The sequence below is a fragment of the Miniopterus schreibersii genome (assembly GCF_964146895.1).
Source record: "Miniopterus schreibersii genome assembly, chromosome: 1".
NCBI classification, from domain to species: Eukaryota; Metazoa; Chordata; class Mammalia; order Chiroptera; family Miniopteridae; genus Miniopterus; species Miniopterus schreibersii.
The window spans coordinates 37,862,177-37,885,981 of NC_138101.1; the positions used below are offsets into that span (position 1 = coordinate 37,862,177).

At 36.5% G+C, this 23,805-nt stretch overlaps 1 protein-coding gene across 1 annotated transcript in view; it reads right to left on the minus strand.

The window, feature by feature from the left end:
* LOC308563051 (transmembrane protease serine 11C-like) overlaps positions 1-22,910 on the minus strand; it is a gene marked incomplete at both ends in the record, with an annotated part of 50,704 nt that extends 27,794 nt beyond the window's left edge. The window contains 3 exons of the mRNA XM_081149724.1: positions 1,920-2,038; positions 16,596-16,714; positions 22,855-22,910. Coding sequence (XP_081005850.1) covers positions 1,920-2,038; positions 16,596-16,714; positions 22,855-22,910 — 294 coding nt within the window. The remainder of the gene's footprint in view (positions 1-1,919; positions 2,039-16,595; positions 16,715-22,854) is intronic.
* Positions 22,911-23,805: the final 895 nt, after the last annotated feature.

Here is a 23,805-nt window from a genome sequence, read left to right on the forward strand (position 1 = left end):
GCATAGCATCAGACAAGAAATTGCAGTGCCCACAACTCTTACTTTGGCAAAGACAGGCCTCCAAAAACTGATTCCTTATTGAAATTGCAAAGATTTAATTAATATTTTTTCTCTTGCTCCAAAGGAATTGGAATGTGTTCATGTATTCAATAAATATTTATTGAAATAAAACTATGAACTAATTAGATAGATCCATTCTTCTTAGAGATTCAAAAGAGGAAACAGATAGTAAGCAGACCAAGGAATAAATATGTAAATATGATAACCTGAGATAGCATTAGGTAATATAAAAATATAAAATAATGTGATAGATTCATTTGGGGGACAGTATTTGAATGACCAAATCAGGCCTCTTTGAAGAGGTGATATTTGAGTGAGACCTGAAAGATGAAAAGTTGACAACCAAGGGGAGAAGAGTATTCTAGATGGAGGGAACAGCAGGCCCTAGGTAAAAATGAGACTGGTATAATTGAGGGATAGAAGTCAAATTGCTGTGACTCAAGTAAAGTGAGCAAGGGAGAGAGTGTGTAAGTTGAGGTTGGCCATGTAGAGAGGGAAAAGATTACAGAGAGACTTGTTGGCCATGGTAAGGAGTTTGGATATAATTCCTAAATACACTGAATGGGAGGATGTTGACAAGATGATAACTGAATGAGGTCATATTTCTCTTCTAGTCCCAGTTCAATATATCTTCCTTTCCTGGGGCTAAGTGAGGGTTTAATGGGAGTCCTGAAGCATAGAGGTGATGAGGAGCTTTCATTTCCAGGGGTCAGGAAAGAACCTAGAGAACAACCTGAGAGCCCTGTGCAAAGATGGAATCACAACAGGCCCTGGGAAGAGCTTGGCCAACAGAGGTTTGTGTATGCCCAGGGATTAATTTGAGACTGGACCATGTGAGTGGGTTTCCATAGCCCCACCGTGACCAAGAAGGAACTGCAAAGGGTGCCGAAGACTCCTTACTCCTGAGACTAAGCTAGGATGGTGGGCAGAAAATGGGGAACCTGAGAATGATTGCTGCTCAACCCTGAGCCACAGGATTTAAGAACATCTCACCATTCAACCTGTAGGACTACTTCAAGTAACAAAACAGTGGCCCCAATAAGCCAACAAGGAAAAATGGTAATGCAAATAAAGGAGCCCAGCAGCCAGAGAAAGGAAATAAAACAGATTAAGTGCTCATCAAAACAGAACAGGAGAAACAGCAACCTAAACAACAATGGAAAAAAAGCACACATAAGAGCACTTAGGTGTAGGAAAAAAAAGACTAGAAAATACAACTTTCAAGTTAAAAATTTCAGTAGTCAATTTAAAAAGATGATTATCACCCTTGAGATCCAAATTTGTGGTCTAGAAGGCCAAAAATATATATATATATATCTCAAATTAGTAAAATTAAAAAAGAAAAAGAAAAAAATGAGTGAAAACAAAATACTGAGAGCTTGGTTCCAGAAGTGGCTATAAAACGTAGGAGTATGAAAAGAGAAAAAAAAGAGATGGATGACATATCATAATTATAATAAATAATGGGAGAAAATTGTCCTGAATTAAATAAAGATCAAAACCTGTAGGTTCAAAGGAGTAGACTGACTTTCAGGCATGTTTAATGTATTCGGGGAATATTCTTGAATTTTAGATACAAAGAAAGATACCTACAAGCTTCTATATAGAAAAAAAATATATGTTGGTGAAAAAATAGAATCAGAAATTTCATTTGTAACATTTGAAGTTGGAAGCTGGTGAAATAATATCCTCGTACTCTGAGATAAGAAATTTACAATTCAACCATCCTATTCCCAGTCAAGATATAATCTCAAGTCAGAAGACAGATATTTATAGATCTGCAAGGATTTAGTAACATATCATTTGCATATCACAACTGAGAAAAAAACACAATGCACAGAAAAAACATTTTAACTTACCAAAGACACTATCTTTTCATTGAGGTCCATATATTTTTGTGAATACTGTTTTTCCAACTTGCTGTCATAGTCAATGTTATTGACTTTAAAGCTGATGTGATAGTAGAGAGGTGTCTGCCCTGAGGAAAGGAAAGAAAAAATAGTTCTGACTTTGGTTATTGTGTATTTTTATTTTATTATTTTATTTTATTATTATTTTATTTCATTTTATTTTATTTTATTAATTTTATTTTATTTTATTATTTTATTTTAATTTTATTTTCCATGACCATTTATCCCCTCTTCCACCTCGACGCATCCCTCCCCCTTGGAATCACCACACTGTTGTCCAGTTCCATGAGTTCTGTCTCTCTCTTTTTTCTCTCTTTTGCTCAATCCCTCTATCCCACAACCCCCCAAAACTCCCTCTACCCCCAGCACCAGAGCTATCTGCCTGCTGTTTATGAGTCTGTCTCCATTTTGCCTGGTAGTTCGGTTTCTTCATTAGATTCCACATATGAGTGAAATCATATGGTACATGTCTTTCTCTGACCGGCTATTGCACTTAGCATAGTTGATTGTGTAACTGCTTTTATTCTTAAGAAAATAATGTGAAATATAATACTATGATAAAATTTCAGGTAATGTAACATTTAAATAATCTTGATTCCTAGTGACTGTTGAAATAACTTTGACAGAGGAATGTTTATTAAATTATAACTTCACCCAAGAGTGTCGTCAGAATTTTTAATGTAAAATTTCAATAGCAAGTTTTCAAGTTTGGGCAATCTGCAGGCAGATATATTACTATGAAATGAAACTATATTAAAGCATAGATAATTATTTTAGTTTTTGTGATCATCACAGACTACATTTAGGAAAATCAGTGGAGTCCCAAGTTTAATCAGGTATGAAGTACCTAGGAAATGGAAATGAATAAAGAAGTGAAATGAGGTATGACTTGTAAGTACTGCAAATTAAGTAAACAGAACAAAGAAATCAAACCTACAACTTTCAAAAAGCAAAAGCAAAAGATAAAGTTGAGGGTTAGACTAGACTGTACTCTTTTATTTATTTATTGTAAAACTATAGAGTAATTTTTTTCTTTTTATTAAATGTATTGGGGTGACATTGGTTAGTAAGATTATGTAGGTTTCAGGTGTACATTGCTAGGATATATGATCTTCATGTTGCATGTGTGCCCAACACTCAAGTCAAATCCTTCCATCACCATATGTTTAACCCCCTTTATCCTTTGCTGCTCTCATCCCCCTTCCCTTTGGTAACCACCATAGTGTTGTCTGTGTCAATGAGTTTTTTTCTTTTCTTTTCTTTTACTTTTTTTCGTCACCATTTATCCCCCATATACCCTCTTCCACCTCCCCCCATCCCAGCACCCTGCAACCACCACACTGTTGTCCATGTCCATGAGCTCTCTCTCTCTTTGCTCAATGTTTTGAATATACTGAATTTTGGTCCAGCACTCCACTGTCCAATATGGGAGCTACTAGCTATTTAAATATAAATATATTCAAATTAAATAAATTTTAAATTCAGATCCTCAGTCATACTAGCCACATTTTGTGTGCTCAATACCTACATGTGGCTAATGGCTGCTATACTGAACAGTGAGAATGAGAATGTTCTTTTTAACATTTCCATCATTGCAGAAAGTTCTATTGGACAGTGCTAAAGTCACCCAATCTAATTAAAATTTTTTTTTTATTTATTGTTAAAAGTATTTCAGGTGTCCCATTTTTCCCCCCCAATTGACCCCCTCCACCTCACTCCCACCCCCTCCCCAGGGCTTCACCCCATTATTGACTGTGTCCATGGGTTATGCATATATGCATATAACTTCTTTGGTTAATCTCTTTCCACCCTCCACCCCCCTTCCCTCTTTCCTCTGAAATATGATCGTCTGTTGCATGTGTCAGTGTCTCTAGATCTATTTAGTTTGTCAGATTCTTTTGTTCATTAGCTGCTTCTTAAAGAAGACCCTTCAACATTTCATGTAGCACTGGTCTGGCAGTGATGAGCTCCTTTAGCTTTTTCTTGTCTGAGAAGCTCTTTATCTGACCTTCAATTCTAAATGATAGCTTTGCGGGGTAGAGTAATCTTGGTTGTAGGTTCTTGTTTTTCATCACTTTGAGTATTTCTTGCCACTCCCTTCTGGTCTGCAAAGTTTCTGTTGAGAAATCAGCTGACAGTCATATGGGTGCTCCCTTGTAGGTAATTAATTGCTTTTCTCTTGCTGCTTTTAAGATTCTCTCTTTGTCTTTAACCTTTGGCATTTTAATTATGATGTGTCTTGGTGTGGGCCTCTTTGGGTTCCTCTTGTTTGGGACTCTCAGTGCTTCCTGGCTTTGTAAATCTATTTCTTTCCCCAGGTAGGGGAAGTTTTCTCTCATTATTTTTTCAAATAGGTTTCTAATTTCTTGATCTCTTTCTTCTTCATCTGGCAACCGAATGATATTAATGTTGGGCCCCTTAAGTTGTCCCAAAGACTCCTTACAGTATCTTCATATTTCTGGACTCTTTATTCTTTTTACTCTTCTGGTTGGGTGTTTCTTGTTTCCTTGTATTCCAAATGGCTGATTTGATTCTCAGCATCCTGTACTCTACTGTTGATTCCCTGTAAATTATTCTTCATTTCAGTTCATGTAGCCTTCATTTCTGATTGGTACTTTACTATGTCATTGACGGTGTCAGTTGTTTTCTCAATAGTCTTACTAAGATCCTTGAGCATCCTTATAACCATTATTCTGAACTCTGTGTCTAGTAGCTTGCTTAGTTCTATTTCATTAATTCCTTTTCTGGAGATTTCTTCTGTTCTTTCCTTTGTGACATGTTTCTTTGCCTCCACATTTTCGCTGCTCCCAGGTGTTTGTTTCTATGTATTAGGTAGGGCTGCTATGTCTCCTGGAATTTGTAGAGTGGCTTTGTGTAGTAGGTGTCCTGTAGGGCCCAGTGGCTCAGCCTCCCCAGGCACCTGAGCTGGGCCTTCTAGGTGCTCCCCTGTGTGGGTTGTGTGCACTGTCCTGTTGTAGTTGAGCCTTGGTTGCTGTTGGCATCACTGGGAGGACTTGACCCCCAGGCCAATCAGCTGTGAGGACCAGCTGCAGTTATAGCCAAAGAGCTGCTGTGCTGGAGACACCCCTATGGAGCAGGATTTACTTCAGTGGGGCTTTGGTGCTCACCAATGAGCCCCTTGAGTGTGCCACTCATGGATGTGATAGGATTTGTAATCCAGTGTGGTCGAGTCTGACCACTGGGTGCACTGTCTCCGGTGCCTGCCGGGAGGTGAAAGCCAGCCTGTGCCAGTGCCTTGCCCAGGGCCCCCCAGCGTGAGCTACACGCAAACTGTAGTTGGCTGCTACTTGTGCTGGGTTTGGAGGAGCCCAGGAGAGGCCCAGCTATGAGCCAATGCAGCTGCCGCTAGTGCCAGGCCTGGGGCCGCTTATCAAGCCGTGTGGGGCCCGCTGCTGCTTGTTTGAGAGATTTTAGGAAAGTCCTAAGCATGAGGCTCGAGAGGCCACTTGCATAGAAAAGCCCCTGGAAATGGCCCGGAGGAGCTGCAGGTGGGGAGGGGCGGGGCCTCCGGGGATCACGGGGCGGGGCCAAAGGTGTGAGTCAGGTGCTGGGGACTCAAACATGGCGCCTGCCTGCCGGCTGTGCGGGGAGGACCCGCCAAGGGAGCCATGGCCTCCGCCAGCCCTTCTGCCCGGGAGGAAGCCGCCCTCCGCCTCTCGTCCGGATCTCAGGCAGGTTAGTTCCTCCCCGGGTGTCCCGGGTCCTTTCAGGCTGCTCCCGGCGCTGGGCTCAGAGGGAGCGTCCGAGTGAGTCCGCGCCGGGCCCTTTAGAGGAGCTGCTGGGGCTCCCGCAGCCTCCGAGACCCTCGGGGACAGTCCCCGCTGGTTTCACAGCCTGGAGTTGTGGGGACGTCTCTTCCCGGCCCTGGGCTGGGGGCCTGCTGTGGGGCTGGGACCCCTCGCTCCTCCGGGAAACCCCCACTGCCGATATGTCCTCCCGGGTTTACCCCGCGGCACCGGGTGTGGGCCCGCGGCCTGGTCTCTGGATCCAGCCCCGACCCGCCCGCGTCTCCACCCCTCCTCCCGGTCTCGGTGCTTCCTCAGCTCCCTGGCTGTGGGGCTTCTGTGCAGCCAGATCTCAGGAGGCTCTGAGTGACGGTGGCTCTGGATTTTAGTTGTCATTTTGATGTGGTTGTGGGAGGCGGCGGGTACAGTTGTTACCTACGCTGCCATCTTGTTCCTGTACTGTCCTGTTTTTTGTTTTTTGTTTTAAATTTTAAAAATTGGTTTTAGAGAAAGAGAGAAAGCACAACACTGATTTGTTGTTCCACTTACTTATGCATTCATTGGTTGCTTCAAGTATATGCCCTGACCCAGGACTGAACTCGCAATCTTGGAATATTGGGATGATGCTTTAACCACCTGAGCTACCCAGCCAGGACTGTTCGTTTTTCTTGTTTGTTCATTTGTTGCCTTCAGTTTTATATCCGACATATAAGTGAAATCATATGGTTTTTAACTTTTTTGTCTGACTTATTTTGCTTAGCATGATATTCTCAAGGTTCATCCATGTTGTTGCAAATGGCAGTATTTCATCTTATGGCTGATTAGTATTCCATTGTATATATAGGGTGGGGCAAAAGTACATTTACAGTTATGAGTACATGAAACACACATGTACTGTTATTTATTAATTATTGTATTATTTTGTAAACCTACTTTTGCCCCACCCTGTGTCTTGGCCACCTTGGATAATGCTGCAATGAACATAGGGGTGCATATGTCTTTGTGAGTAAATGTTTTCAGTTTTTTCAGGTAGATACATAGAAGAGGGTTGCTGGGTCATACGGTAACTCTATTCTTAATTTTGGGGGGAACCTTCATACTGTTCTCCATAGTGGTTGTACCAGTCTACATTCCCACCGGCAGTGAATGAGGGTTCCCTTTTCTCCACAGCCTCTCCAACACTTGTTACTACTTGTCTTGTTGATAACAGCCACTCTAACAGGTGTGAGGTGGTATCTCATTGCTGTTTTGATTTGCATTTCCCTAGTAGCTAGTGAAGTTGAACATCTTTTCATACACCTGTTGGCCATTTGTATGTCTCCTTGGGAGAGGTGTCTGTTCAGGTCCTCTCTCCATTTTTTAATTGGATTGTTTGTTTGTTTGGTGTTGAATTGTATGAGTTCTTTATATATTTTGGATATTAACCCCTTGTCTGAGCTGTGATTTGCAAATATCTCCCATTCAATTGGTTGCCTTTTGTTTTGTTGTTGGTTTCTTTTCCTCTGCAGAAGCTTTTTAGTTTGATATAGTCCCATTAATTTATTTTGCTTTTATATAGTCCCTTGTCTTTGGGGTCAAATTCATAAAATGTTCTCTGCGACTAAGGTCCACAAATTTAGTACCTACGTTTTCTTCTATGTAATTTGTTTCAGATCTAATATTTAGGTCTTTGATCCATTTTGAATTAACTTTTGTATATGGGGACAAACAGCAATCTAATTTTATGCTTTTGCATGTGGCTTTCCAGTTTTCCCAGCACCATTTATTGAAGAGTCTTTCTCTGTTGTATGTTTTTGGCTCCTTTGTTGAAAATTATTTGCCCATATACATGTGGGTTTATTTCTGGGCTCTCAGTTCTGCTCCATTGGTCTGTGTGTCTGTTTTTCTGCCAATAACATACTGTTTTTATTATCATTGTTTTGTAGTATAATTTAAAGTTAGGGAGTGTGATACTTCTGCCTTCATTCTTTTTCTCTCAGGGTTGCTTTGGCTATTCATACTGTACTATTTTAATGCATCAAAATGATAGAAATTTAACAAAATTTTGTAACTTTGCTCAGGTCCCATTGTACCCCTCTGCTTCATAGACTAGGAGGATGGGGGGAAGGGGAGAGAGAAAGAGAGGAAGAAAGGAGAAAGGAGAGAGAGACGGAGGAGTAAAAACATTTTGTAACACTCTAAGAAAATCTTTTATGTCAGTGAAGTTAATTATTTAGAGAAAATATTTCCTGCACACTCATAAATAATCAAACACAAAGTAAACCAAGACATCATTTTTCTTGGATTAAATTGTCAAAGATGACAAAAACAACAGTAGCCAGGCTGGGGTAGCTATACTTAGACAAAATGCATGTTAAGCTGAAAAACAGTAACAATAGAAAATGGATAAACTCTAAGACACATATAACCTTCCAAGACTGAATCATGAATAAATAGAAAATCTGAATAGACCAATAATGAGTAAGGAGATTGAAACAATAATAAAAAATCTCCCAACACGGGAAAACCCAGGACGACATGGTTTCCCTGGTGAATTCTATCAGACATGTAAGAGGGTTCAATGTCAATCCTTCTCAAAATTGGCTAAAAATAGAAAAGGAGGGAATACTTCTAAACTCATTTTATGAGGCCAGCATTACCGTAATACCAAAGCCAGATAAGAACGCTACAAGAAAACTACAGATATCCCTGACAAATATAGGTGTAAAAATCCTCAACAAAATACTAGAAAACTGAATTTAACAATACATTAAAAGGATTATACACATCGATCAAGTAGGATTTATCCTTGCGATGCAAGGAAGGTTCAATATATACTAATCAATAAATGTGACACACCAAATTAATAGAATGAAATATGAAAAATCATATGATCATCTTAATAGATATAAAAAGAGCATCTGTCAAAATACAACATTCTTTCATGTTATAAAAATGCTAAATCCATTAAGTTTAGAAAGAACATACCTCATCATAACAAAGGCCATGTATAATAAATCCGTAGCTAACATCATAATGATGAAAAGTTGAGAGTTTTTTCTCTAAGGTGAGGAACAAAGAAGAATTCCCATTTTCACCACTTCTAGTCAACATAGTACTGGAAGCCCAGGCCAGATCAGGCAAAAGAAAGAAAGAAAAGGCATCCAAGTTGGAAAGGAAAAAGTAAAACGGATCATATAATCTTCTATATAGAAAATCCTATAGAATCCATAAAACCTTTAGAACTCATTGAGCCCAGTAAAGTTGCAGGATAGAAAATCAACAAAAAGGAAGCAGTTGTGTTTTTATACATTAACAAGGAAACATCTAAAATAGTATATAATTGTATGGTGGTAATTATTTTGCAATATATAAGGGAATCAAATGAACTCATTGTACACATTCAACTTACATAATGTTATATGTCAATTATATTTCAATAAAACTGGAAAAAGAAAATTCCAAAGGAACATTTTGTTGTATATTTTTACTCATATATTGTATGACTCTTTATTTTTTTATTAGAATACCAGTGTTGAGAATCTAGAGCATTGAAGCTATATTAGGTTGTATTAACTTGTTGGACTATTAAATAAATTTCAAACACTAAAGAGGAAAGCCATTGTCTAGCTGTTATCCTAGTAGAGCACTGAGTCCTTAATTAGAAGGTACAGTGGTAAACTGAGTAAAAGGTACTGTTGCTTTCAGAGGAACTAACAGACTATCATAATAAAAGATTAGCTCATATTCAAATGTAACCTAAACTTTGAGCAGATAAATTTATGACCTAGGATCTCTTCTAAGTGTTATTTTCATTGGTTTTATTCTTCCTAGAAGAGTCATATTTTCAAATAATCAGCCACATTCTGGGTTAGGGTTAAGATCTCTAGGGAGGACTACACCCTGACTAATTCTCCTCTTTGTATTTTAATATATTTTTATTTTTTTGATTTTCAAGTGATTTTAAAAATTTGAGATATAATTGACATATAACATTATGTTAGTTTCAAGTGTATAACGATGGTTTGGTCTACATATATATGTGTGTGTGTGTGTATGTATATATATACACACATTATATATATATATTTATATATATTTATATATATATATTTATATATATATATATATTAAATTTATCTTTATTGTTGAAAGAATTACAGATGCCCCATTTTTCCCCCCATTGGCCCCATCTACCCCACACCCACCCCCTGCCCCAGGCCTTCACCACACTATCGTCAGAGGCCATGGGTTATGCATTTATGCATGTAAATTCTTTGGTTAATCTCTCCCCGCCCCTGCCCACCTTCCCTCTGAGATTTGTCAGTCTGTTCCATATATTTTGAAGTGATCACCACAGTAAATTTAACATCCATTGAAGTGATTTTTTTATGCATATTAAAGCTTGAGAAGCAAGGCTTAGATAAGTGGCTCTCAGCCCAGGCTTCTAATTAGGATCACATGTGGAGTTTTAAGAACTATCATCACTTGTGCCCTGTTCCACAGAGCCTGTCTATTGTTCTGGTGGGAACATCAATGTTATTTTAATTAAATGCGCCAGGTGATTCTAAGGTGAGGCCAGGGTTAAGTATGAGGACTCCTGAGTATATTTATGAGAGTTGAGTTTAGTTTTTGGTCCAAAGGGAGGTTACAGGATCTGCTCTACATGGATTTGGTAGAAGAAGCAAGTCAGTACAGCCCACATCGTCCTTGCTGTAGCAGAATTTTTTGGCATCTGTGAGAAGGCAGGTTCCCTGAAGACAGGAATGGAGAAACTCAAAAGTTTGGTCTCCAGGTAGGAGCTCATTGTCCCTGAATCTCTCTTGTGAAAAGGACAGGGAAGGGCAACTTTCCTGAATTTCAAGGCCCTTCTGCCTGTGGCTATTGTGGTAGCAGGTGAAGGGTCTGTGCCAAAGCCTTTAAAGGTATAGTCTCAAAATGCAGATGTGATTTTTCCACGTAATCTCACCTGAGGGAAAAAAAACCAGAGAAGAAAGAGAAAGAGGAAGAAATGGAAGGTTCTCAGGTAAATGCTGTGTCCTGGGTTAGGGGCCTTGCCCTCTTTTTCTTCTAAAATGCCATGGTTTTAGAACATGCAGACACTTACAACTGTACCTCTGGTGCTTCTGCTTAACAAGTTTGTTTTTAACTACCTTTTTTCTTTCTTGAACTCTGACAGTCAAGTGTAGCTCTTTAGCACACTTCTGCCCAAATCCCAGAGCCTTTTCTCCATTCAGGCTTCTGATATGCCTTGAGCAATTCCCACCATGAGCAATTCTTTGTAACTACTGCAAATATCCCCTTTGTGACTGATCAACTTGGGAAGAAGGTATTGCTATCCAAGATTCCTATGTGGGATCAGGTGGGGTCCTGGGATATCAGTGAAGAAGGGGAAGGTAGTGTTAGGTCCCATCTGAATGTTCTATCAGTTCTATGTAGACCACAGTTACGAAAATGCACATCTAAACAGGGTGGTATTAGTGGTCCAGAATAACTCAAATTTCTGAAAAAGAAGAGTAATTGGAACGATGGGTTTTCTAGAATGCTACAGATTAATTACTTAGCTACACGATTACAGAAAATGGGTGCTCTGTGTGGCTTGACATTTGCATAAACATGATGTTTTTCATGATTAGATTTAGATTATGTTTTTCTTGTTTTCCTGGCCAATAATATCACAGTAGTTATGCATCCTTTGGCAAACATTAGGCACCTGATATCAATTTGTCCCATTATAGCTGATGTTAACTGATTTACTTGGTCAGGTGCTCTCTGAATGATGTTGAATTTTCTTTTTAAGATGCCATTTTTCCTATGAGAAATATAATTTTTGTGTGTGTGTGGTCAGGTTTATACATTTATTGTGAGTTTATAATGAAATGATGACAATGTCAGTGAAATTCTCCTTGTATCTATGGTTCCACACTTAGCTCTTTCTCACATACGGTGAATTATTTGCTCTAAACAGTCTAGTGGCAACTAATTGCTCCCATTCTTGGCTGCTGCTATCTTAAAAAATGAATCACCTTAAAGATTTTCGATCCTTGGCTTCGGTTGTCCACATTTAAGACTTGCTGAAAGTAGTTCTCCAGGCCAGGATTTCCCATACGTTCCTCCGGAGAGTCAAAGAGATGCCTTTTACAGAATCTATTAGAGTTAACAATCTAGGCACTGAAGAGACACTCCAGGAAAAGAACCTCACATATTTATCACTTATGCCCTTGAAAGCAAGAAAACAAATAAGTTTGAATTTGAGAGGAAATTATTTCTGCCTAGACTCTTTGTTTCCTATTCCTTGAAAGTGAAGTTGCTATTTTAAGGGCTAACAGTTTATAGTTAGCATAGTAAGATTTGGAAATATTATTCTGAAATAGTAGTAGTGAGAAAATCAGCAAGAAAGATGAACTTTCTCCATGCATATACAGAAACTTTACTGGCAGTCTCATCTGTCAATTTTCTCACCAATCACTCAGAGCCTAACCTACTGAAATAGCATTTAACCTCTGGAGGGGGAAAACACCACACACCTGTTATTTATTGATATAATTTCTTCCCTTTTCCTATAGTGATGCAATTTGTGACTTTTAACTGAGAAGATACTACCCAAAAGTAAAAACTACACTTTCCTGCCTCTGTTACATCTAGTGCATTGAGGTTTAGCGAATGGAATGAAAGGGAAGGTGCTATGTGCCAACTTCTGAGATATTTTCTTACTTAGAGAGGGCATGCACTTCTACTTCCGTTTCTACCTTTTGTCTGGCTGGAATGTGAACACGATGGCCAGAACTGGCACAGTGACTTAGGACATTGAGATGATCTTGGCAAAGTAGGTCATGGCAGGGCAAAGAGATTAGAAGGAGCCTGGGTCCTTGCCATCCTGTAGTGACATATGAACCTGGGTCACTGACCTCTGAACTTATTTGTATCTGAATCTTATGTCTATCTGATTCCCGCTAGATCAGTGATTCTCAACCTTGGTTGCACATTAGAACTCCCTGGGCGCTTTGAAAATGACAATTTCCACTCTAGACAGCATCTTTGAGAGTGGGCTTGTGTACACTTATTTTTTTAAAAAAAGCTTTACAGATGATTCTAAAGTGCAGCCAGGGTTAAAATTCACTGCTCTAGATCAGGGGTCAGCAAATTGTGAATTCTAGCCTGCCACCTGTGAGCTAAGGTTTTTATATATTTTAAAAGTTGAAAAAAAATCAAAAGAAGAATATATGAGACATGTAAAGTTATATGGAATTAAAATTTTAGTGTCCATGAATAAAGTTGTATTGGAAAACAGCTACATTCAGTTACTTATGTATTGGCTACTTTAGCACCACAACAGTAGACTCAAGTAGTTGTAATAGAGACAGACTATAATGGCCCACCAAGAGGCAAATATACAGTGTTTGGTCTTTTGCAGGGAATGTATGCTGACTCTGCTTTATATACTGAGCAATTTTAGTGCAAGGACTAAGGCGATGCTCTAGTAGCTTTCCAACGTTACTGCTATCCTCTCATTACAGTGCCTAGCCTAGTACCTGCCATTAAGTACATAGTAGTCACCCAGTGAATGCCTGTTGAGTTGAATCTGTGTATAGTTTTAGACACTCTTATTCTTTTTCCCATTTTATTTACCCATCTATTTCTCTATTATCTTTGTATCTCTTAAAATGTTAACTAAATAGAAAATATGACATTACCATTACATAGAGTCATGTGAAGTAGAAAAAGGTACTTTTTGGAGTGAATATTTGTGCTGTGCTTTGGTTTGTCCAGTTACTGTGTTTAAGTAATTACTATCCCAAGGGTAAGAGTAGTTATTGTGAAGAGATGATTGGTTGCTCCCTGCTTTGGAGTCTGGAATAGTGAACTAGAAAATCTAAAATGATACTGAAAGTTTCATTTAAATGAGGAGCATCATAGGCTGCCTCTATATAATGTCAAAGCATCTGGATTAAAAGTGCACAATTTAGGCCTGGCCAAACATGGCTCAGTGGTTGAGCATCGACCTAGGACCCAGGAGATCGTGGTTTGATTCCTGGTCAGGGCACATGCTTGGGTTTTGGGCTTAATCCCCAGCTGGGGGCGTGCAGGAGGCAGCTGATAAGTGATGTCTCTCACATCATTGAAGTTTCTCTCTCTCTCTCCCTCTCCCTTCCTCTCTCTGAAATCAATAAAGATATATATTTTTAAAAAAGTATACAATTTAGGTAGATTGAGATTTTTTTTGTTTAGTGACAAATATATAGATTCTTAAAAAAATCTTTCTTATTTATTTATTTAAATTTTTAGTTCATACAAGATATAGTGGCATCAGCTAGGCAGACTTAAGGTGGCAAACCATTTAAGAACTTTTAAAAGGAAATAAACTCTAGGACTTAGGAAGCCCTATCAAAGTACACAGTCTCAAATGATTCTCTTATTGTTTCTACAGGTTTACTATGACTTGAGATACTTACATTATTAACGAAACTTATTCATTGTTCTGATACAGGAGTATTTAATTTTGGATTGTTTTCCTTCTTTTTAGAAGTATTTATAACCCACTAATATTTATAATGTCTGGGAAATGGGTATTACTATGACTAAACCCAAGAGTGAGATCTTAAATATATTAGGACCCATATTCATTCTCACGTGACTAGTTTCTCCTGGGCCCACTGAAACTATCTGTGTTGAATTGCTATAGAATAAAACAAAAGTGATGATTATATACATCTGCACAAATATATATAAACTGGTATTCCAAACAAGTATATTTCATAGGAGGTAACCATAAACCATTTTTTAAAGTTCTTTAGTAAAAAAAGTTCTGTGGCTGCTGTTAATCACAAAATATGGCCTCAATTCAGAAATTAAAATACGCAGGTCTGTATCATAATAAAAATTTGAGCTTGATATAAAATTGAGAGTTCTCCTTCCCCAAGCCTTTTCTCACTAGTCCTGCTATTCCTCCTTTCCTGTTTTGTTAACTGGATCTGGATCCCTCTAGGTCCTTACTTGAATGTTAGAGAATTCGGCATCTAGCTTTGGTGTTCTATGAACTTAGTACATATTTAAAATTAAGGCCCTTCTGGGTTTTACTGAACTTTGAAATGCCCGTTTCACTGATTGCTGGAGATGTTTCTACTACAGCTCCCTTTCACGGACAAATGCAACTATTCCAGTTTGAGTTTCCTTCTTCAACATTGAGACAGCTGGAGATATTTCCCATTCTTTAACCTGAAATCTGATGATCACTCAAGGTGGCTTCTTGGACAGGTCCTAAGATGATGGAGCCTTTTTTTCTGGGTGGTCTATGTCCATTTCATAGGAAACACTTATGCATTATTTGTCTCAAAGACTCTGGTTGTTCAAACTGCCCAAGGTACCACCTCCTCTTCACTCTGCTACACAAGCTCCAACTCTCTTGCCCTTTAGATATTCCAGATGTGAGTCAGACTTCAGTCCACTGTGCTCCTGAATCTGTAAGGGTCTCCTTCGAGTCATATTGGTCTCTCATTCAAAGCCCATCTCTCAGCTTGATGTGAAGGGAAAATCACTCCACATACCAGGGTGGTTGTATCAGTATGAGAAATCACAGCTTACCTATCTCCAAAGATAACCTCTTCAAATATCTTTTTTTAAATCTCCAGTGCCTGGCACTTTTGCACTCTTGATGAAAGGCAGCAGGCTCTGTGGCTGTCTTGGGTGAGCATGTTTTATTCAAAGGTTTATTGGCATATGCTATGACTATGACTCTTGGTCTGTCAGGGTAGCAGCCGGCATTACAATGTACCTAATGACTGTGTTTGCACCGGCATCAGCCTGTATCTCTGGAAGGGTGTGTGTGGAAAAATGAAGTAGACAGTAGTAGATGCTTAGTTTTTCTCTCGTTGTAAATGTTTTTCTCCTTATAAACTGAAATAGATGTTTATTTAGCTAGACAGCCTCTTTTCTAACTTTTTAAGAAAATACTATGTTTTAAAGCAGTAGTTCACAACCTGTGAGCCATGAATTATATAGCATAGGGGCATGGTGGCAGCAGAGATGATTCTAGGGGAAAGTATTTACATATATACACACCAGACATTGCTGTTCTAGGTGTAATAAACAATATATGTGTGCTTCTTGTACATATATGTATTACTGATTTTCAGATATAGATAGATGTAATTAATTAAATAAATACGTGTGTTTAAAAGCATTACTAAGTTTACAGTACTTGTTTATCTTTATTATTCAACAAAGTAATTATTCTCTTATGGAAATGTAGGAGTTTGTTTTTTTATAAAGAAGTCCTCATCCTTGAAAAGGTTAGGAAAGAGTAGATGAAAGAAAGTAATAAGCTCAGACACAGAGAACTTGGCACAAAAAGCTATTTTTAAGAAAAATCAGACTTGAGGATCCCATACTTTTTTCTGTTTTATGAAAAATATGTACAAAAATTTGTAAGTTCTTTTTTTTCATCCCCCGTTAATGGAAAATAATCTACATTTTAGAGAGAATTTTATGAGAAGAAAATTTAGTATAGAGAATAATAATAAGTTTTGAAATAATGAATCAAGCTTAGAATTCTAGATTGTAGGCTTTTATATTTGTTTGCTAATGCATTCATTATCTCTTCAGAAAGATGTAAGTTCAACAGTGAAAGACTGTGATTACTTTATTTATTAATGTACTCCCAGTTCCTAAATCTTTACTAGGAATTTAAAAAAGTGCATACCACATCTCCGGGGTCAGAATGACCTATGCCAAATGTTGCTAAAGAACAAAGACTGCAATAAATGTTATTAACCATAGAAATTATCTCTGCCAAATAATCTTATCTGATTCCTTTCCTTCCCCCAGTCTCAAAGTTCCTAACTTTCCAATGATGGGAAATTAAATCCATGTGACTGGAAAGCCAGACATCATGAGCACTTACCATAAGTGATGAAATGAACAATGAGTCCGATGATTACTGCAGCAATCACCATTACGATGATACCCAGGGTAATCTTTCCACATCTTGTGAGTTTCATTTTTGTGTTTGACTCATTTCTTCTGAGCACAAAAAAAATGGAAAAGCAAGTGTTAATATGAGTAAGACATAGAACTCTCTCAGAAATAAATATGGATTTAATGTTAAGTTTCAAAGTATATTATTTTTCATTATGAATTTGGTAGACTGCTGAGCTTGGAAGACAACATGTAGAATTAGTGAATATAATATTTGGCTTGCCTATTTTTTTAGCACATATGAATAATGTAATACTAAAATCAGAATTCATTTATTCAGCAAATATTTTTAGGTGTCCTACTATGTGGTAAGCAGAGTTGTAGAAAAAAAGACCTCTTTCCTTATGGAGCTTACATTTTACTGAGGGAAGAGAGACAACAAACAAAGAGCATAATTAATAAACTTCATGACCGGTTAAACAATATTAAGTTCTACAGGGAAAAAAGTAGAGCTAGGTAAAGAAGATCTGAAATGTGAGAGTGTGTGAGAGATGGTGTTGGTGTCAGGATGCAGTATTAAACAGAAGAGTCAGGTTAGGCCTACTGAAAAGGTAAAATCTAAGCAACTTGAAACAAGTGAGGGAGTTAGCCATACGGATTTCTAGAATGTTTCATGCAGAGGGAACCACTTGACAAATGGCCTTTGGGAGGGTGTGATTGGTGTGTTAGGAGGGCAGTGTGGCTCTAGCAGTGAATGAGGGGAAGAGTGGTAAGAGACTAAGTCTGAGAGCTACCGAGGCCCAGATCACGTAGGACCTTGTACGTCGTTGTAATTATATTGGCTTTTTCTCTGCGTGAATGGGATTATTGGAGGTTTTTGGACAGAAGACTATGATGATCTGGCCTAATTTCCTAATGGGATCCCTCTGACTGCTTTGTGGAGAGTAAATTATAGAGAACGAGGGTGGCAGCAGAACAGCAATATAGGACATGATTACAATAATCCAGGTACAAAATGATGTGAGCTTGAACCAGGGTGGTACAGGTGGAGGAACTGAAAAGGGGTTGAAGTTGGATACATCTTGAGTATACTGTTGATAGGAATTCATGTGCTTTTTCAAGGAACTGGTCCATTTTGTCTAAGTTGTCAAATGTATGCATATAGAGTTGGTAGTATTCCCTTCTTAACATTTTGATGTCTACGGTAGATCTAGACTGTTCAATTCCTGATATTGGTAATTTTTAATTTATTTCTTTTGTTAGTCTTCCTAGAGATTTGCCAATTTTATTGATTTTTTTCTAAGAATCATTGTTTTTTTCCTACTGTTTTTCTGTTTTCATTAATTTCTGCTTTTGTCTTCATTACTTCCTTTCTTCTGTTTGCTTGGGGTTTACTTTGCTCTTCTTTTTCTAGATTTTTGCAGTGGGAGCTTAGATTATTGATTTGATACTTTTCCTCTTTTCCAATGCAGTATTTATTTATTTTTTAAATTTAATTTTTTAAAATTTATCTCTGTTGTTGAAAGTACTATAGATGTCCCCTCCCCATTGATCTCCTAATGCTGTGTTTTCCATCTCAGCACTGTTTTAGCTGTCTCAGAAATTTGATGTTTTATTTTCATTTTTATGTAATTTAATGTATTTTAAATATTTCCATTAGTATTTCTCTTTGACTTATGTATTACTTAGAAATGTTTTTAGTTTCCAAGTGTTTTAAGATATCCCTGTTATCATTTTAAAATTTGATTTCTAGTTTGATTCCATTGTGGGTGAAAAATGTACTGTATATGATTTGAATTATTTTAAATTTGTGTGTGTTTTTTTTATGGCACTGAACATCATCTATCTTGGCATGGGTCCTTAAAAAGAATAGGTTCTACTGTTGTTGGGTGATGTTTTCTATAAATGTTGATTAGATCTTGTGGTTGATGGTGTTGTTGAGTTATTGTATATTTGTTGTTTTTCTCTGTGGTTGTTTAACACTTATTGAGATAGGGTTGTTAAAGTCTACAAATGTAATTTTGAATTTTTTTATTTCAGTTCTTTTGATTTTTGCTTCACATATTTTGCTGACCTGTTGTTTGGCACATACACTTCTGGGGTTGCTATGTCTTCCTGGTGGATTGACTCTTACCATTATACAGTGTCTCTCTCTGTAGGGTAATTTTCTTTGCACTGACGCCTACTTTATCTGATATTAATATAGCCAGTCCTGCTTTCCTTTGAATAATTTTGCATGACTGGTCTTTTCCCATCCTTTTACTATTAACCTGCCTTTATCATCATATTTATTTAAAGTGAGTTTCTTGTTGACAACATATGACAGGGTTATATATTTTAATCCATTCAGTTAATATCTGTCTTTTAATGGCATATTTAGACTATTTACATTTAGAGTAACTGTTAATATTTTAGGGCTCAAGTCAGCCTTTTTAATACCTTAAAACAGCCTTCAGAAACTCTGAGGGCTTATACATCATTATTCATAAACTCATTGGTTTTTTCATAGGCATTAAATGGAAGCAAAACTTTTATAATCAATTACCATATTATTTAGGAATTGGTAGGCAACTTTATTCAAATATATCTATGTTTCTACACTGTTAAATAATGTTTTTCTTTGGCATAAACAGAAGAAATTTCTCTTTAGAAGTTCAGTAATTTATTTTGTTCATGATTATTGAGCATTTTCTATAAGCATGGTATGGGACTAGGCAAGGGGTTTACAGTGATGAGCAAGATTACTAATGTTAAGTGTGAAAACTGTAAAATTAATTTGGTTTTATATACAATAATAAATATTGTACTAGTTTGTATGGGCTGTGATAACAAAGTACCACAGATGGGTGACTTCAACAACAGAAATCTATTTTGTCAAATTTTGGAACTAGAAGTCTGAGATCAAGGTGTCAGCAGACTTGGTTTCTTCTGAAGCCATTCTCCTGGGCTTACAGATTCCTATTGTCTCCCTGTATCTTTACATGACCTTCCCTCTGTGCATATCTGTGTCCTAATTTCCTCTTCTTATAAAGACACCAGTCATATTTGATTAGGGCTCACCCTAATAACCTCATAACTTTATTTCCTCCTCAGGACCCTGTCTCCAAATACTACAATCATTCTGAGGTACAAGGGGTTAGGGCTTCAACATGAATTTTGAGGAATAAAATTTAGCCCACAATATATATTTTTATATTTTATATTTGTATATATATTTTATATTAATATAACATAAATTCTTCATATTTATATTTTAAATATTTTGTATACTATATACCCATATGTACAATATTGCATATAGCTTTATTTATTCTGTTAATTTATATAAATGTAAATATATATAATCAACATAAATTAAAATGACAATACTAAATATTAATCAGTTTGAAAAACCTATATTAATTTGATTTTTATTTGCAAACAGAATTAAATATCTTTTAGGAAATTTATTTTTTAGTTAGTTATTTCCTGAACAGGTGATATTTCCTGAACAGATAATATTAACTACATTCCAATGCAGGTGGAATTTCCAATTCTAAATCTTTTTAGAAATTTCATTTTACTCTTAAAAACTTTGACAATTTAAATACATTTTGTCCAAATTATGTTTGTACCCTGCACATGAAATGAATATCTTAATATATCTGTAGAAATCCAATACCCATGAACTTTTTGGGTCTATAATAAAATAAAGTTTAAAACACCTAAAAGAAATCTCACTATGTAAAAATTTAGAAGAAAACACTTTCTCCCAATCTGACCAACTCACTTATTGAGTCTAAAATAGTGTTTAAAGTTTTTGGAAAGATAACTGACTAAATGATATAGTAACACCCTGGTACCTTAATTTCCTATAGATGAATATGTTATCCTAAAGCAACCTTTTCCATACCACAGGTATATGTCTGTATATTTTAGTCAACACAGTTTGTCACAGGATAAGTGTCAAAGAAAATGTGATAAATGGAGTGTGAAACTTGATATAGCAAATATTTGGAGTACATTTTCCTACTCTTGTCAACCATGTCCTTCTAATAGATTAAACTATATAAAAATGCTGTGTTTGTATATAAAAAATTTGAATAATGGAAATGTCACAATATTTCAGCCTATAGATACACAGAGAAACTTCATTTATTGTTTCTCCTTCTTATTTGTCTGTAATGTAGCAGTGATTCTTGTACACCAGAATTTATTTACTAGGGAGTATTGCTGACTTCAGGATCCCCTCTAACACATAGTTCCAGAATGTATAGCTTTTGGGAAGTAGAAGGAACTTTGCAAATCACCGATCTGGTTTTCTAATTTTAAAGAAGGGAAAATTATAAAACAATATTTTCTCTTTAGGCCATTTCAAATTTAGGAAAAATAATGGATTCTATGTAGTAACTTCTCCTCTGGTTATTATTAGTATATTTAGGGTTTGGGTTAGAGTTAAGATTAGGGTTTTTTTTTTCATCTCCAGAAGGAAAATTAAATCATATAGGCCACTCTAACTTGTAATTTTCACTTATCCTACAGCCAAAATCTAAGATTACTACAGTGACTTATCCATCTTAATTCATAAAGGTAAAATTATGGTAATAAATAAAAATTAATTTTAAAGATAGGCAAACTAAGTGCTTATTTCTGTCATCCTTACCTGAGTTTTCTAAACTATAGATATTTTCCCTACTTGCAAAGGGTTTAATCGATCTGAAGTTTTCCTGTGTGTGTGTATGTGTGTGTGTATTTCTAATTCAAAAGGAAAATTCAACTTTGTCATCCTTTAGGTTATTTTCTTTAAAATGTTCTCTAAAAACAATGTCAGACATAAATTCCATTTTTCTCAAAGTGTTATTATGTGGAATGTTGGTCAAAAATATACTTATTATTCAACAGAAATTGGGTCTTGGGATGGAGTTAAATTGAGGAATAGAAAAATTTGTTTTGATTTCAGCAATGTCCCTTAATTTTACAAAGTGTTATATTTTTTTCACCAAATATATCCTGAAACAAGGGATAATAATGATAAGATAATAAGGATGTCAAGGATTATTTAGGGATTTCAGAAACAGTGGCTTTGCTGGTTGTACTTAAAAAATTACAAATTCCTTCAAAGGATGAAACCAGGGTCTGATTTCTCATGTATTGTTTATGGAACAAAAGGAGCATAGCCAGTTAACATGAAGGACATAGGACATCTTACTTGGAAACCAAGATTAGATATTTTTACTAGATATTTTGTTAATCAAATAAAAGGATTAACTATAACTTGGATGTAAAAGATTTCAGAGGTTCTCTTATAGTAGATTAAGCTAAATATTAATGTGAATGTGTAAAATGATTATTCAAACTGTTTATCGAGAAGTTACATTCTGCTCAACATTATACTCTTTACCTTGAATTGATTTATTGAAAAAATATCAAAATCCAAAAAGTCGTCTAAAATTTTTATTAAAAATATGGGTCAGGCTCAAAGGGTTTATCAAGGCATGCATTTTGCTGGAGTACAGGAAGGACTGTAATGTGTATGTGAACATTTATATTTGTGAGTTAGTTTGATTACATTAAGAACCATAACATGAAAATTATTTACACATCTTTGTGTGCTGTGTCACCAGTCAACATGCTTCCTTGACTTTCAAGCCAATTGCTATCTGGACATATGGCACCGCTAACAAAAAGAAATAAAATCCTCTCTTCTTGTTGCTGTTCTTGTTTCCAACTACAATGTTTAATCATACCAGTAAAACTGTGTAGCAGTGAAGCATTGCAGTGCTTCAGTAATTAAAAATTAAGACCTAAACTCTTCTCTTTCACTTCCTATAGGTAAAATAGCATATTATAAACACAAATATTGTCTCTATATCAACATACAGCATTAGAAATAGATAGATGTAACTATCTTGTATTCTTTACATTTTCTAAGTGAAATTATCTTTTTAAAAATAAAATCTTCCAATTTTACTTCAGCAATTTCAGCAATTACATGTATACTTTTCATGAATGGTCTAATTGTGATGGAAAGATTTTTCACAAAAATTCACAAGCAAAACAATCTAATAATGAAAGCTTATCAATCTTACTCATTCCTGCGTTTCCTTTGTGATTTATAACTCTTATTTCCATAAAAACGTTGAGAGTAACCTTGTTTTTAAAATCTTTAAAATACAAATGAAGCTACTTTAATGTTGTCCCTTCAGAAAGCTGACCCAAGGAGCACCGGCAGGCCGTCCTGCAGCCCCCCCCCCCCTTAAGCCCACCTGTTCCGCAGGGGTATCCATGTCTGCTCCCTCCGTGGAGGTTGCTCCTTTGCCATCTTCTCCTCGAGTGCTGTGCAGCACAGTCATTCTCCATCTATTTAGCTTACGAGATCCTGTGACTTTTATGTGTTTTATGATAATAGTATAATGATAATACTTAGCAGTCACACAACTTTTCATCTTCAAAGTGCTTTCTGAACATTTGCTAATTAATTTTACATTAGTAAAACATGAGCTGTGTAGGCGCTGCTCCATAAATTATAAATAATCACATGACCCAAGTGGAGGCAAAATTTAAAACTCTCAGTTGTGAGTGGCCAAGCAATGGGGTCACCTGGTTTGAGAAGGATAGTGAGCCTTCACCCACCCAGTTTTTACATTTTTGTGAATTTGTATGCAAGCAGCCGCTGTTTTCAGTCCTTTGAATCTACTTCCAAAAATTTTGGCAGTTTTGTTATTGCTTTTTGGTGGAAGGCCAATGGCTGTCCAAGTTCTAACCTTCCATTAGGATCTGAATGCTCTCCAACTCATAATTCTCTTGACTCTTTCAACCCATATATCATCCTTTGATGAATTCCTTCCTGAAATTTTTACAGTGACCCTAAAACTAGTGCTCATTAAAAAAAATTTCATTCCCTGAAATCCAAAGGGTGTTGATTTTTAATTAAAAAAATAAAGGTTTAACTAGTAATTTTTCAAAGTTTTGGATAGTATTGTGGTTCTTGGCAGCCAACTTAGATATTGGTGTGGAGACTAGATGGGACACATCCTATCTAGCCACCTGGAAGAGAGAATTCGCCAGGGGCCAGAGACCAGTAGTAAGGGAGAATCATGTTTTGCTGGGAGAGAAGATTTCCATGGGTAACAGTCTTTGTTAAAGAGACTCAATCTTATTGTTTGATCAAGTAGAATCATTATTCTACCTATCCAATCTTTTTTCTACCCAAAACA